Raw genomic sequence first — 17292 nt, 5'->3', positions numbered from 1 at the left:
ATTAATTAACCACTATTGGAAACCATTGTGCATGACCTTGGCAAGAGACTGTGTACATATCTGAATTTCATTTCTCTTTGGTCATGCAATAATTTTGTGCTGTCAGCAAAATTCCTGCATGCAAAAGAGACTTCCACTCATGGAAGCATGCTTCTGACTGAAAAAGAACAAGTCAAGAAACCAACTCTTAAAAAAAAAGTCTGCTATGCCAAGAAATTTTGTACCAGAGAGAAAAATAGATAAAGATAAACAGAAAATTTATCCAAGCAAACATAATATTTCATTGCCACAACCAAGAATACCCAGTAGTTTGTAGGAAGGCTTGATCACTAACATCAAATGCAACCTGTTATAAGATTACCATTAATCCTTTGGAAACTATCAAATGAGCATGAAAAAGATAAAAGGATGATACATAAATCAAGCTGCTGGATCTCTTCTGTACCAATCGAAGTAATAAGTAGTCATCAATTACAGGGCCTCTGAGTTCACCGTGTTCTTGGGATAAGTTGCTGAGTTAGCACATAATGCACACCACTTAAAGGAAGTTGAGCCAGAACTGTTTCAGTCTTATTTTTCCCACAGAAGGAAGTCTTTGTTACAGAGAACCTCAAATGAACTGATTTTCAGAAATTGTTAACAAGGCACGCATCCACGTTTGATGCTACAATTCTCTTAAAAATCAAAGTTGTTAGCATGATGCTTTAGTTACAAGTTGCTAGTCAGAATTGTAATTAAGAAACAAAAGTGCTTAATTTGTTTTGGTCCTAAATCACTGCAAGGTGGAAACACTAGAATTAAAGAAAATGAAACTGATGGTGAATAAAATATTGGTGAAAACAGAAACCTTTCATTCTTGAGATTCTTTCATTTAGAAATTATTTCATTTAGATGGAGGTACAAGGTACAGTATTCCCTAAAGCAGACATTAAGAGAATAATGTTAAGTTAACCAATCAAACTCTCTTACATGTTGATTTTCTTTCCGTCCCACATCTCTTACTATGTATGCTTCACTTGCTATGCATTGTCATGCTACTCTTTCATCTCCCTGTGCATGAAAATGCACACATTTAGATCAAAAGTAGTGTACATTCACATACATCTTAACCAAAATAAGAGCAGGAACTTCCTTGAAAATAGGGAAATATGACAGAAGAATACATAAAATGTCTTTTGAATGTGTTACTTGAGTGTTGAAAATTTTTATTTGGAAGGCGGGTTAAAGGCAAGGAATAGTCTTATTATAACAGCAACTATTTTTCTTCTCAATCTTGCCATAAATAAACTTCTGCATAATACCCAAACATACTGAATCTCTTTTTAGACATTCAAACTGGGTACAATGAACAAGTAAGGTAAGGTAAAGGTAAAGGACCCCTGGCCGGTTAAGTCCAGTCAAAGGCAACTGTGGGGTGTGGCACTCATCTCACTTCAGGCCGAGGGAGCCGGCGTTTGTCCGGGTCATGTGGCCAACATGACTAAACCCATCTAGCACAATGGAACACCATGAAGCCAGAGCACACAGAAACACCATTTACTAGTTAACAAGTAGAGTGGGTGTGGCACCATGAAAGCAGGCTCTACTTCAACCCACACATTATTTTTAAACTCATATTGATTCATTTATTTACTATGAGAGGGAAACCAATATTCAAACATATATGCAGTCATTATATTGAAACCCTGAAATTACTGTACAGGTGATAGATTAAGCTATTATGAGAAAATTGGTGGGCAATATTAATAAATTAGTATTCTTTTCCTATTTTAATTTTGTACTCTGGACTATGCATTTTAATGGTTTTTAATGGTTTATGAATTTGCATTTTAAAATATTTTAAACTGCTTTGTGAAAGATTTCCTTAAAAAGTAGACTATAAATCCCTAAAAAAAATATTGTATTTATTCTAGAAATATAAAATATGCAAGTGTCCAGAGCTATGTAATTTTTTTAACAATGTAACTTTCATTTCTATTTCTAACCATAATTTTTATGCCAGTTCAGAATTCATGTGTCCTGGGAACTCTCAGATAGCATGTAGCTAGAACTCCAGAAAGTAGTAGTAAAATTTGTAATTTCATAGGGCTCATGTATTGATTTTAGTCATTTTTACATTAATCATTCAGTAAAGGTGACAGTATGCTTATTTAGTTAGATAGCTAATGCTTCCCTGAAGAATAAAAGCTGCTTTAATATATCACTTTGCCATTCAGCAACTAGTGAGAGCAAAAGAACATTTTGTCAACTTCAGGAAATAAGAAAACTATTAAGAATTATTTAAAGCTTCATAAAACACCAAGAAAATGTGAAACTGTCAATAAGGGTAGCCATAAATCATTCACTTGAATATTTCACAATGTATTTAGCTTTAGCTTATCAAATGTGCACGTCCACATAACCAGTGTTACATTTTAAATTGCCAAAAGGCCAGGAGAGTCCATTAACAAATTAACACCTTCAGTGATTAAAGGGTCCTGTAAATTAACAGATCGACATAACTGCCACATACGAAATATGTCAGTTAAAATTCTGTGCATTTTCAGTGGATTCAAGATCTAGCCTTTCATGAGTATTTTGAACTTTCCATTATAAATGCAGAAGTGTGTGCGATTCCGCACATCCTCTTACAATGGTCAGATGAGAAGACTGCATTCGTTTTCAAGGTTATGCAAGGAAGTTTCACTGTAATCTGAAACTGAGCAAGTGAAGAAGGAATACCCCGTGATAAGATCTAGTACTGTAATTGGCTCATCCTACTGAAAAGGACATCAGAACCATACCTGGAATATTCCTGAAGCCTCTGTTTATCTTTACACCGTAATTCAGAGTTGACCATTAAACAAGCCAGTTTCATAACCCATGATTTGAAGTTGGTTTGTTTAGAACAGGCATCCCCAAACTGTGGCCCTCCAGATGTTCTGGACTACAATCCCCATCATCCCTGACCACTGGTCCTGTTAGCTAGGGATCATGGGAGTTGTAGGCCAAAACATCTGGAGGGCCGCAGTTTGGGGATGCCTGGTTTAGAAACTAACCTACCTGCTAGGTCCTAGCTGCTAGGATTCCTGGTTCAGGCATAACATTGCTAAGATTCTTAGCAACTGAAAGTAAACTTAACAGAAGTCTTGCTCTCAGCCACAAAAGAAGAGAAGGGGAGCAAGTCGGATGGGAGTTGAATACTTTCCTCTGGCTCATGGAGGCTCATCCACAGTGTGCTAAACATGTGTCCACTGCCTCTAGAGCTTGTGATTTTATAAATCATCAAGTCTAAATATGCCTAAGAAATGTTCTCCATGTTTTCAAGCTAACTCACTCAGCCAACCTGTCGATACAAGAGTGCAATAGCTCCATCCCAAAAAGTTCAGCAAACTGTAGCTCAGAGAGGGGTGGGAACTGGGGACATCTATTCCTTGCAATTCAAAAAAAGCTTACACAGCAACAATCCAAAGGTTCTTTGTGAGAGAACATGACAGGTACATAGAGAAATAGAACCTTTGTCCCATCAAATGTCCTAGCCAATTTGTTTTTACTTTGTACTAACTTCTGCAGTGCAGCAAAATGGAAAATTTAGTACGAAAGTGGAGATATTTTATAATCTGGTATAAATGGAATTCATTAGTATAGCAGCTAAAGTAACACACTTATGGACTACTCCCTAAATGTCAGGTTCAATGTTTAGTATTTTTTAAAAAAAAGATCCATCAAACTATGAAATATTTTCCTGATATTCAATTATTAAAATACTGGAAACAGTTTTAAAGCCACTTACCTGTACACTGCCCACCATTTGTTGGATCTCCATAATATCCTGGCATGCATGTTTCACACTGTTTTCCTGTAGTTAGGTTTTTGCACTGATCACAAACATTACCATTAACACAGGTGCTATGTCCATTGCACTGGCAAGCTGCAATTAAAAAAAGACAGAACTAGTTTTTAGCAGAGAATGGAAAAAAAAGATAATTCTATCAGGAGAGGGAATAAATGTGTCTCTGTTAATTCTCCTTGACCTCTCAGTTGCCTTCGCTACCATCAACTATGGTATCCTTCTGGAGTGGCTGTCTGAAAGTATGAGGTTCACAGCATGTACGGCAATAAAGGAAAATATGCTAAAAATGACCTACAGGTGGCACCTTACTCCTGAAAAACTATATAAAATATATAAGACAGGATCCAACAAATGTTGGAAATGCCAAGATAGGTACATTCATGCATTGTTGGTGGCACTGCAAAAAGATACAAGAATTTTGGAACAAAATTTACAAGAAATTGAAAAGCATTTTAAAAATAACATTTGAAAAAAAACGGAACTATTTTTTTAAGTATGCTACCAGAGAATATACCCAAAGAGAAGAGAAATGTAATACTGTACGCAGGAGCTGCAGCAAGGATAACAATAGCACAAAAATGGAAAGGGGCGGAGGTGCCTTCGATACAAGATTGGTTAATTAAAGTGATAGAATATATCAATTTGGACAAAATGACGGCAGCCGTAAGAAATGTAGCAAAACAGAGAGTTCAAAAGGAATGGAAACCAGTGGAAGATCACCTAAGGAAAGAAGGTATAAATTGTGAATTGGTAGTTTGTCTAATTTAACTTGAGGATTGCTTAAAGAGAATATATGGGAAGTAATGGGAGAAGAGTCACCCGTAAAGGGTGGGAAAATAGGAAAGGAAAAAACAGGGGAAACTAAAAATTGTGAGAAACGGTATATCAACAATCGGAAGTTTTTATTTTAAATATATTTTTTATTTTTATTTTTTGCTGCTTTTTGTCGCTTCTTTCCAATTTTCTTATCTTTTCTCTTTCTCCTTTCTCTTTATCTTCTTTCTTGGATTTGCTTTCTTTCCTTTCCTTTCCTTTTTTTCTTTTCTTTTTTGTCTTGTTTTTGTTTTCAGAGTTTCAGTATATAATTTCATGTATATTATTTGCATTTGTATTTGATTTTTTTGTGTGATAGATGTGTTGATTTTGTGGTTTGTATGTAATCTTTTAAAATAAGAAATAAAGCTTTTTTAAACTCGAAAAAAAGGAGTGGCTGTCTGAATTAGGGGTGGGTGCACTGCTCTGCGGGAGTTCCGGTCCTACTTGGATGGATGTTTCCAGGCGGTCTTGCTTGGGGAGTATTCTTCAGCCCCATGGAGCCTTCAATATTGAGTTTCTCAGGGTTCAATTTTATATCCCATATAGTTTAGCATCTACATGAAACTGTTAAGTGTCGTTATCCAGAGGTTTGCAGTATGTTGTCGGCAATATGCTGATGACGCACAGCTCTACTTCTCCTTTAGGCAGTGGATGTGCTGGACCATTATATTGCCTAGGTAATGGACAAGATGAGAGCCAACAAACTGAAGCTCAAACTAGATAAGATTGAGGCACTGTTAGTGGATGGTTCCCTAGACTGGGTGGATGGGAGGTTGCTTGCTCTTGATAGAGTTACACTTCCTCTGAAAAAGTGGGTACACAGATTGGAGGTACTTCTGGATCCCTTGCTGTGACTTGAGGCTCAGGTGGTCTCAGTAGTGTGGAGTACCTTCCATCAGCTTTGGCTGGTGGCCCAGCTACATGGATATCTGGACATGTTGTCCATACTCTGGTAACCTCTAGGTTAGATCATTGCAGTGTGTTATACATAGGGATACCTCTGAAGACAGTTCAGAAACTTCAACCAGTGCAGAATTCAGGGGCTAAGTTGCTCAACAGGGCAAGATAGTTTGAGCCTGACTGCCAATTCGTTTCTGAGGCCATTACAAAGTGCTGGTTTTGACCTATAAAGTTTTAAATGGCTCAGGACTGCAATACCTTAAGGACCGTCTCTCTCCATTTAAACATACCCAGACCCTGAGATCATCCTCTGAGGCCCTTCTTCATGTGCCTCCTCCACCAGAGATCTGGGCCTTTTCCACATGAGAACGGGCCTTTTCTATAGTGCTCTCCCCAGGGGTGCTTGGCTGGCACCTACATTATACACCTTTAGTCACCAGGTGAAAACATTCCTCTTCAACAAGGCAATTGGCCAATGCCCTTTTAAATGTATAGGGGGTTATTGATTTCTTTTTGTTCTTGCTTTTATTATGTATTTTTTGTTTTTAATATTGAAATCTTATGTTGTAAACTGCTCTGAAATCTACAGATCAAGGCCAGTATACAAATTAAATGAAATAATAATAATTCATCACAAAAATGATAACAGAATATTGTGCTTAGTGCTTTAGAAGTAATGGAAGGTTTTAGTGTAATTAACAATTTGAAACTAGCTAGCAGAGGACTATAAAGAAAATATTGCAGTGATGTCATTGCTTGCAGTTCATTTATTGATGAACTTTCTTCTCCCAGTTGCTGAATAAAAGAAGAAAGCAATTTTTCCTGCACCCCTCGGAAGAATGAAGCACAAGACTCCAGGAGTTGGTCCAGTCTGATGTCAGAAAGCAAGGATAGAGTATAGGTTTGGCTATTTATAATGTTTCTCACACACTCCTCTGCATAGTATTCAGTACTGCTGCTGCTGCTGCCACCACCCCAAGTGACCACTGCTTCAGTTTTAGTTTTAGTTTAACCCCTTTATCATGTCTAGGATCTTTATTCCATTTTACCATGTACTGTAAAGCATTTTCTACAGCACCATTAACCAAGTGTCCAACTTCATACTGTTTAATCCAAGAGTGTCATGCTAGGAGAGAAAGCACAGCTCTGATCCTAGACCTTCAATAATACACTTGAATACACTTCATTTTTCCATTCAGTTACAGGAACCATATAAAGTACTAATGTACTCAGCTGCACAATTGTGATGAAAACAGTTTCTCCCGGCTGCTTTTACATTGGCCACACTAGACAGCAGCTATGTGTTAAATGAGTGAACAGAAAAAGTTTTCTTCCCACAATCCAGTGCCTTAAGTGCCTTTTTCACTACAGTGCATGTTTCACCTAATAAACAGATTATGCTTCAATGCTTGTACAATAATCAGAGGTTAATAAGGGATTAGTCTCATTCGTTTTTTATGAGCAGATGTTACACTCTTTTCTTCACGGAGCACTGCTAAATTGTTTTGATTCGGCATCCATTGTTTCTCTGTTATTGAATTATTTCTTGTAACACTGATTAACTAAAGATTGCTGGGTAATTTAATAAACCTGATGATGGTCTCAAATTTAGGAATAGTTAATGTCACTTATTAGCTTTGATATTTATCTGGTCTGTTACAAATCTCACAGTGCTAAATTAAACCAATTGATCAGCAATCAATTCATTATTTGCAATAGTATTACTAGGACTGTGCTGAATGTTCACAAGAGTGTACCTGGGCTAAAGAGAAAAAAGAAAAATAGAGCCTTCATCAGGATGCCCAAGATCCTCCCTGGACACCAACCACACAATGCACACAAGCATGCCTTTTGCTGCTCCACTTGACATTGGTGCTTTAGTGTATTTCTTCCTGTCCTTTTTTAAAAAAACTAAAACAAAACTAAAACCCCTACTTGCTGCCTATATCATGCCCAACAGCCAAGATTATACAATGACCATGCAACACCATTGAGTCTATTAGGTATGCTTGAATTGTCTTGTGATGTCAACCTAATGGCAAGAAACATTGCACTGCCACTGTGTTCTGAATGGGTGTCAGGAAAGAGCATGGCTGTTATTCTGTGAGCACTATGGTTTGCAGACGGTTCCCTTAAAGTTACCTAACACTGGGGACATTTTTCACAAAAGACAAAAAGGTTCATGAAAATTGCCTCCCCCATTTCAGCTCTGTCCTAATTGTCTGAACAGTTACTAATATAGTATTTCTGATTCTATAACTTAGCAAGAGAAGAGAGCGTGCAGAGAGGGGCAAACATGTAGCTTGAGATCCAGACAGGTGTGACCTGTAACTGTGTTCAAGGGAAATTCTTAAACTCAACTTGTTCATATAAGCCTTTGAAAGTTGATTATAAAAGTATAGTGATTTTGATTTATTTTTATTGTGTGTTTTTGTGTTCTGCATATCTCACTGAGTGCTTGAATAAGGAGTTAGATTTATAAAAATCTAAAAATAAAATAAATAATACATTTAAAGATAGGGATAAAAGCCTATATTGAGTTCTCATTTCTTCCTTGCAACAGAACAACAAATCTCTTCAGGATGTTAACTGCACAGAAATTTGGATTTTAAAACTTACTGGTGAAATGAGAAGAAATTGTAAACCCAAGATCCTTAATCACTTGAGTCAGGAGTGGTGTTGACTGTAAATACATCAAGATGTGAAGTTCAAGAACATCTATAATGAAAAACTGTATCTAGCTGAGATATCTGTGATCTATTAATCATGGATTAGAACCAAATTAGAATAGCTGAATAAATTCAAGGATTCCACATAAATCTGCTCTAGAGTTCAACTACTTTTCCCTTCTGCCGTTGACTTTACTTCTTCCAGCTACTTGCTTCTTTTCCTCTGCTTCCGTTTATTTTAATATTCAGAATCTGGCAGAAGGGGTGCGCATATATATCTCCTACTCAGCACAAAGGTTCTTTAATTTAATTGCATCTAGGTAACAATAATAATTAGGAGGTCCTACCTGGGCACTGGATAAAAGACCAATCATAATTTTTCTCTTTGGGACAAAGATTGTTGTCAAGAACCATCTCAGTAGAATGTATCCCATTCAACTTCATTGGCCCCCTTGAAGACCCTTCGACACAATGGCCTTTGCCTGTGTTGCTGGGATCGTTGCACCATCCACATCCTGGGTGTTCCAAACATTGTCCACATGTTCTCAATCCAGAGCAGTTTTGAGCTATAATACACAGATTATAATCAACAGTCTTTAAAAGCAGAGTATCCGTGAGAGGTCTCTAGTACAGTTAATGTTCTGAAAATGGCTGAAAGTAATTCAACTTTTCTGCCAGCCTCTTATACTGCTTTCATGCCAATTATTCTGAAGAAAAGCATACAATACTATTGCTATAAAGGTGATAAAATACTGAAGATATAATATCACAAGCAAAAGTTGTTTCCTCCTTTTGAAGCAGATGTTCACAACAAGGTATGCAATGTCCTGTTTAAGAGGTGTATACTCCCACCTTTCTGTACATATAGAATTAAGCCATTTAACAAACTAACTCCACATCTAAATTTGCCTAAACTTCAAGTGCAGGTCAACTGTTTTAGAAGCAATAAAAACCAGCACATACAAATTCAATAGTATTAAAAACATGGTAATATATACAGTGATTACTAAGGATACAATCCTACAGCCCATGGGGGTGATTTGGGAGACATAAGATATTGTGTACTTGACTTTCTATAGCCTGTAGAGAGGAATTCTTCTACCAAAGGTCCTTCTTGGACAATGGTGCAGCACCTGGGCTCCCTTCTCCAGCCAACATATTCCCTGCCCCACAAGCAAAGCCAAAAGCTACTCAAATCCAGTAGCTGTTGTGGCTCATCCCTTCCCATTAAGAGTTTTGAAGAGTTTTGTTTCTTCTAAAGAATTTGTGTTTGGCTAATTATATATTTTCCCTAGTAGTTTGAGAGTGATTCCCAATTTAGTTCCAAATGGTGAGATATATCAAGAGATAACTCAATGTCTTTTTAGTAGACCAAGTCCTCTCTCTCAAAGCACTTATGTGTGCCCTCTGGGATCTTGTTAGAATCTTGAGCTCTCAATTTTACAAAACAATACCAGAAACAACTGAGTGCTCAAAAGTTTCTACTTTCCAGAGTTCATGTAATGTAATGATACATGTGGTCTGTGGACACTCCCCACACTTCAACTTTAACTGAACAAGGAGAAATATACCCATCTGAAGAAGTGTGCATGCACACGAAAGCTCATACCAAAATAAAAACTTAGTTGGTCTTTAAGGTGCTACTGAAGGAATTTTTTTATTATACCCATTAAGTTACTCATATTTGTCTGTTGCAACATGATTTTCTTCTTTATTAATGTAAATCATTTTAAGAATCAAGGGAAGCCTACCTTTCCATGTCTAGCATGGGTTCTGTTAGATGACACATGTATGAATTTCAGTACATTTAGGTTCTCTGGCAATCACCGTTAATGCTCTAAGTAAATACAGTGGTACCTTGGTTTAAAAACAGCTTAGTTTATGAACAACTTGGATTAAGAACGCTGCAAACCCAGAAGTAGGTGTTTTGGTTTGTGAACTTTGCCTTGGAATAAGAATGTGTTTCGCTTCCTGTTGAGTGTGTTCCATTTGTAAATTGAGTCCCCCACTGCTATGGGAAAGCACGCCTTGGTTTAAGAATGCTTTGGTTTCAGAACGGACTTCCGGAACAGATTAAGTTCGTAAACCAAGGTACCACTGTACTAGTAAGAAAGCAGGCTCAGACAGAATTTGCCTACAAAACAATCACCTGTGAAACATTAATTTCCAATTTATTAAAAAGCCGTATGAGCTTCCACATATCTGACTTTAGTTATGACTTTGGTGAAGGGGAATACATAGAATTAAAACAAAAGTGAGTTAAAGAATCATCTACTAATGGCAATATAAAGGAGAAGAGCAATTGTAAGGCGTTGGTCATGAAGAACCTTTTGGAACTTAATGCAGACTGTTACCCTTAATAATCCTGGCTGGCGCAGTTTATGCCAAAGCATAACCTGTTAAGAAGTATGATAGCATTATATATTTTATCTCGAACACCATCCCAAACCTCACTGTCTTGGAACCTGAGAAGATCATACACCCTTCAGAGCAGATAAGAGGATGTGGGGGTCTGCAAAAGGAAGGAAAGGAAGATGGCAGTCCCATTTGTGCAAATGGACATCCACTGTGCAAGGGGAATGCCCCAACTAGATAACACCCTGTTTTATACTTTTGATAAAATTGACCTGTTTCGGTTAAATTTGGGCTATAGCCATCATGCCCTGTTGAGCTTCCCATGGGCATTTACTTAGCCACCATGGGAAACAAGAGTTTCCAGACTAGATAGGTCTTTGGTTTCATCCAGCGGAGCTCCTTTAACGATCTTATTAATTCTTAATGAACTCAGTATTTTATATATTACCATTTTTAGATTATGGAAATGGTTTCACAATGCATATTTTACACTATGAATAACATATGTAATTTTATATTAGGTACTACAATTTGTATTACAAATAATACATGCTATTCTTGTATTTAGACTGTTGTAACATAGTTTTTTCTGACCAAACTGGGGGAGGCAGTGGAAGACAGGAGTGCCTGGTGTGCTCTGGCCCATGGGGTCACAAAGAGTCGGACCCGACTAAACGACTAAACAACAACAACAACAACATAGTTTTTGATGCACTGCTATGGGCACAATGGTTTTATGGAAAATGCAATACAGTGTATATAAACAAACATACTATTCTACATATGGGCCAAAATGGTGGCATTTATATAAACCTTTGCTTCTACTTAAGTTTATTACATTTGTGATTAAAGGTTCTCTCTATCCGTCTGTTATTTTTCAGATCAGAAATTATTTCATAATAATAGCACTAGTATAGGAGCCATTTACAGATATTTACATATTACATATTATAGCACATTTTTAATAGAAAATATTTCTATTAAAATACATCACTCTTGTTGACCCTGGATTTATCTTACCATTATTGACATTAAGAGAACACAATGCCCTCCAAAACAGCAGGGATGCTAAACCATAGTGCAGAAACAATAAACAGTAAAATGGTAACATTCTGTCCTGCTATTAAAGGAAAGCATTAAAAAAAATTACTGATGCTGTAGCAGCATTCACTCCTTTAGAAGAAAAACCTAAGGAGCTAACTACATATTTCTTGGCAGTCATCCATTGTTTTCCCCATAATACCACAGTGCTCTTTGGAATGCTAATATAGAAAAGTAGATTCTTGTACTGAAGTCCTTGCATAATAAACTAGTGAGTACAGTCTGTGGCAAACCATTTTTTTTGTTCTTAGACAAAATTATACATTTGTGGGAGAAAGCCTATAACTACCCCACTTTTTTAAACATGAGATCAAAATGCAGAATGTGACAGATACTTTGGAATTTGAAGAATGAGCAATTGAGGGCAGGGATCTGCATGTGAAAAATATAAAGGAGAAATAGGATTCAAAGCTGGCTCTTTAAAATCCTCTTCTCTCTTCTCCCAATCCAAAGAACAGCAGAGGGTGACTGTAGCTTGCTGAACATACTACTTAAATACCACTCTAGTAAATGGTGCCATACTACAACTGCACTTCTATACAGAACAAAAGGAGCAAACACAATGCTTTTCCACAGCATTCATGTGATATTGTAGAAATAGGATGAAATAATAAGCAGATGTAATATAAACTACAGGCACCAAGCGAAAAAAAATCTCTTTAACCAGGCCTTTGGCTGATTATCATTCCATGTCCTTTCGAAGGGAGGTTATTTATTTGTTTTTGTTCTTGCTTTTATTATGTATTTTTGTGCTCTCATTTTGTATTTTGATGTTGTGAACTGTCCTGTGACAATAAACAATAACAATACAAAGCACAAAGAAATGGAATGTGTTACGTTGCTCAACTTTGGCTTACCATTATATGCATGAACCTCAGGCTCCTATATTCCCTCGACACACACCTTCCTCTGGCACAGCTGTGTGGAGATTGAAAGCCTCACTTCTTTCTTCAGTTCTAAACCAAAGTTTAGGGTTATACCCCAAACCTAAATTAATCTTCACTATAGTTTACTGAAACAAACCATGAACAAACCGCAGTTTACTGGTTTGTTCCAGTAAACTGCGGTTAAGAATAAACATGTGATGTAATATATGTTAAGAAGCTATGTTATACTAACTCAGACCATTGATCCATCTAGCTCAACATTGACAAGATTGACCAGCAGTGGCTCTCCAGGATTTCAGGTTGAAGCCTCTCTGAGTCCTACTTTTAGATGTCGGATATTGAACCTGAGAGCTTCTACAGGCAAAGCAGGTACTCCACCAGCTATGGCCCTTCCCTAGTACGTATGTGCTTATAAATTTGTGGAATAAGAATACTGTAAGCATTGGAATTAACTGTCTCCCGTGATGCATTTTGTCTTGGTTGTGCTTTTATATTAATCTATTTTATTTTCTTCTTAAAAAAAGGGGGGGAACAACTGAACAACAGCAAACATTCCAAAAGTAAACACACACAAAAACAAAAAAAATATGCATGGCAAAGTGTATCATGCACATGTCAGGTGGTTTGCTATGTGGTCTAATAAAACTGTTTAATTGAAAGGAATATCACTAAAATTTTACCTGACAAAATGAATGAATAGACTGCTGCACCCTGTGGCAGATGCAACAAACATGCATCAAGTGTAGCATGTTTTGATTTGTGTTTTTCTGTCAGGGCTATATTCCATATTCTATTAAGCCCAGTTGATATGGAAACATCTGCAGCTCACTTCCCATTTTTAGCATGTTCCTGTTTTTAGCATGTTCCTGTTCTGCATGTGCTAATAAAAAAACATGTACAGTCATACCTCGGTTTAAGTACGCTTCGGTCTGAGTACTTTGAGTTTAAGTCCTCCACGGACCGTCTGGAACGGATTAATCCACTTTCCATTACTTTCAATGGGAAAGTTTGCTTGGCGCTGTGGGGACCCAGGTGGCGCTGTGGTTAAACCACTGAGCCTAGGGCTTGCTGATCAGAAGGTCGGCGGTTCGAATCCCTGTGACGGGGTGAGCTCCCGTAGCTCAGTCCCAGCTCCTGCCAACCTAGCAGTTCGAAAGCACGTCAAAATGCAAGTAGATAAATAGGAACCGCTACAGCGGGAAGGTAAACGGCATTTCCATGTGCTGCTCTGGTTTGCCAGAAGCGGCTTTGTCATGCTGGCCACATGACCTGGAAGCTATATGCCGGCTCCCTCGGCCAAGAATGCGAGATGAGCGCGCAACCCCAGAGTCGGTCACGACTGGACCTAATGGTCAGGGGTCCCTTTACCTTTACCTTTAAGTACACTTCAGGTTAAGTACAGACTTCCGGAACCAATTGTGTACTTAAACCGAGGTACCACTGTAAAGGTAAAAGTAAAGGTACCCCTGGCCATTAGGTCCAGCCGTGACCGACTCTGGGGTTGTGGTGCTTATCTCACGTTATTGGCCGAGGGAGCCAGCGTACAGCTTCCAGGTCATGTGGCCAGCATGACAAAGCCGCTTCTGGCGAACCAGAGCAGTGCACGGAAACACCGTTTATCTTCCCGCTGTAGCGATACCATTTTATCTATTTGCACTTTGACGTGCTTTTGAACTGCTAGGTTGGCAGGAGCTGGGACCGAGCAACAGGAGCTCAACTCGTCGCAGGCATTCGAACCGCCAACCTTCTGATCGGCAAGCCCTAGGCTCTGTGGTTTAACCCACAGTGCCACCTGTGTCCCCAAAAAACTACAAAAGTAGTTTTTTTAAAAAAAAATTATTACTCGCTCAGTGTTTTATAAAACACTTAAGGCCAGGCAAGGTTGTAAAACTTTTTTGGCAATGTTAGATAATGTAATAACTTAAGGCGGCCAAGAAGGGACAATGCCACCACATGTGGGAAAAGTGTGCCTCTCATTGCACCTCCTCCAACATAGGGGCTTCACAATACGAATTATATAATGTATCCTAACTGCCATCATATGTCATCAATATATTAGACACTCTGCCCCAAGATACCATTAACAATAGCAGATCTACCGTGTTTCTCATATTATAAGACATGTCTTATATTTATTTTTTCCTCAAAAAAACACACTATGGCTTATTTTCAAGGGATGTCTTATTTTTTTCCTCCTCCTCCTGCTGCGGCCGGCATTGCTGCTGCGCCTATCACTATGTCTTATTTTCGGGGTATGGCTTATATTCCTTGAATGCTTAAAAATCCTGCTATGGCTTATTTTATGGGTATGTCTTAAAATATGAGAAACAGGGTACCTCTTGGGTGCAAAGGAGTGGCCTGAACAATAAAGAATAATCATTTTTAGCTATGATTATAGCTACATATCTAGCTTTGAAAGAGCCCACCGCCAGTATTTGAGTTCCCAAACAAAAATGATTAAGGACTTTAGTGATGGAATTAGTAGTAGTACGGTAGTAGTAGTAGCAGTAGTAGTAGTAGTAGTAGTATTTTATTTATTACATTTGAATACCACCCTTCAATGGAAGATCCCAGGGTAGTTCACAACTGAAATATACAAAATGAGAAAACAAAACCCATAATGAAACAGAAACAAACCAATAACCCCTACACACACACACACACACACACACACACACCATAGAATGTTAATCAGCCAAACGCCTGCTTGAATAAAAAACTTTTTCATGTGGTGCCTGAAGAAATGTAATGAAGGACCTGGCATGCCTCTCTGTGGAGAGAGTTCCACAAACAGCAGAAATGCTTGTTCTTGTATTGCCACCCTCCAGACTGCTCATGGAAGAGGCACATGAAGAAGGGCCTCAGATGATGATTGCCAGATCTGAGTCAATTCATATGGAAGACCTGTGGTGGTTTTGTTGCAGTAGTATACCGTATGGGATTTCCTGCTTTATTAAGTCTCCACCCTTGCATGTTTCATAATACTGAGGAACCCTTTCCTGCATTTATAAGGCGGCCATAAGTATATTCCCCCGGAATAGATGTTCTCAAAGCTTCACATTTTTATTGTGACTTAATTGCCTTCAATAAGTAAATGTTTTATTTTCCTTCTTAGCTGTGAAAATGAATATGAAAATGTATTCACAGCTATGAAAATATATAAATAGTCTCATTCACACAGTTTATGTGGAAAATTTGCTCTTACACATTGACATTTATGGTGTTATCAAATACCTACTGCAGTCTTTAATGAAATATACTGCTATGAAAAATGACACAAGGTTCTCCCCACTCTTACTAGATAGGCAGACATTTTCTGTGCAAATGAGCAAGAATTAAAATAAAATCATTTATGAAATGTTTGTTTCATATGCAAGTCATAGGAAAAAATGTGTTTTACAGTTTTGTTTTTATTTTCTTTGCTCTCAAACTTTAAATAGCTAGGTTCTGATAAAATGTCTTATGGAAATTTAATTTTTTGTATTGGCTGGATAGAAAATACAATTTCAGAGAGAGCTTCTTCCATATGATATTGAACTGACATGCAAGAAATTCCATTAGGTTTATTTAATATAAAATTTTATAGATCTGCCTCAAATGACAACTAAATTCAACATAGTTTTTTGCTGTTCTTCTTGCATGTAAGAAAGCTGGATGACCTTCAACTAAATACACATAAAGGTCTTTTAAATATAGAGCTTAACACAGCGCGCGCGCACTCAGAAAACGCCAAGACACAAAAACCAGGCTTATATCATGCCATGTGCAACTTGATTTCTACAAAGGTACAAGTTTGTCAGGTAGCTCTGCAGAGTTTTGACAAACTTAGAAGCCATGATGGGATCTTCCTTACTTAGCTTGATAACAGTGAACTTGTGTAATACATGTCAGGCATGTGACCGATCATATCAGAATACAGACCAAGAGAGAAGGGGTCTTCTCCAGCTCAGGACTCCTAACTTTAATGGTTGAAACTGAAAATTGGGTTGGTAGTCAACAGTAAAGGAAGCAAAAGGTGGTACCTTGTGAACCAGGTAAGATAGGTCCAATGGCATCTAGGCCAGTGTTTTTCAACCACTGTTCCGCGGCACATGCCGTGGGAAGGCGGCATATAAATTCAATAAAAAATAAATTTAATTAAAATACATTTGTCACTAGGCGCACGATAACTGGCGGGGCTGCACAGCTTCACAACTGCCAAGATCTTAAGCGGCGCCCTTAAAGCTCTACCGCACTCACGGCCCCGCCACTCTTTACTCTGAACGCCTGCATCTCAGTGGTTTCCCGAGCGCTCGCGCAGCGGCTGCTCTAGGCTTCAGGGAAGGCGGCGGCTCTATTGTCAAAGGCTGCAGCCCTCTCTAGCTCTGGCTTCCGGCGCACTCTATCGTCGCAACCCGCCCACCCCGAGCTCTAGAGCGAGAGTGTGCGTGTCCGAGGGAGTGCGTGCTCTTCTCTCTGGTGGGGCCTACTCCCGACAATGCTGGCGGCGGCTCTGGCTTCCCTGATGCGTTAGGGCAGCGGCGGTGTCTCCGCCTCCGCAGCCATCGCTTTCCGCCCCCCCCCATGGGTGCCGCGTGAGACCGAGGCGAAGCCGGCGGCGGTGTCGTCTCTCTGAGGTAAAAGCGGGCTCGACCGGCCGCGACTCAATCAGGGCACGAGGCGAGGCGGACGCGGCCGAATCAACGAGCATGAGGGAAGGGAAGGAGGGCGGGCGAGAGAGAGAGCGGGTCGG

The 17292-nt window shown here is 38.7% G+C and overlaps 1 protein-coding gene across 2 annotated transcripts in view; it reads right to left on the bottom strand.

Moving 5' to 3' along the window:
- ATRNL1 (attractin like 1) overlaps positions 1 to 17292 on the bottom strand; it is a 516702-nt gene that overhangs the window by 369400 nt on the left and 130010 nt on the right. For both annotated transcript variants that reach the window (XM_060274774.1, XM_060274775.1), the window contains exons 18-19: positions 8565 to 8783; positions 3773 to 3910 (exon numbers count right to left, since the gene is read on the bottom strand). In XM_060274774.1, the coding sequence (XP_060130757.1) occupies positions 3773 to 3910; positions 8565 to 8783 (357 nt within the window). The remainder of the gene's footprint in view (positions 1 to 3772; positions 3911 to 8564; positions 8784 to 17292) is intronic.

The sequence above is a fragment of the Zootoca vivipara genome, chromosome 5, assembly GCF_963506605.1.
Source record: "Zootoca vivipara chromosome 5, rZooViv1.1, whole genome shotgun sequence".
Classification (NCBI taxonomy): domain Eukaryota; kingdom Metazoa; phylum Chordata; class Lepidosauria; order Squamata; family Lacertidae; genus Zootoca; species Zootoca vivipara.
Note: the sequence above shows the minus strand (reverse complement) of the source record. Positions and strands in the feature narration are given on the sequence as shown.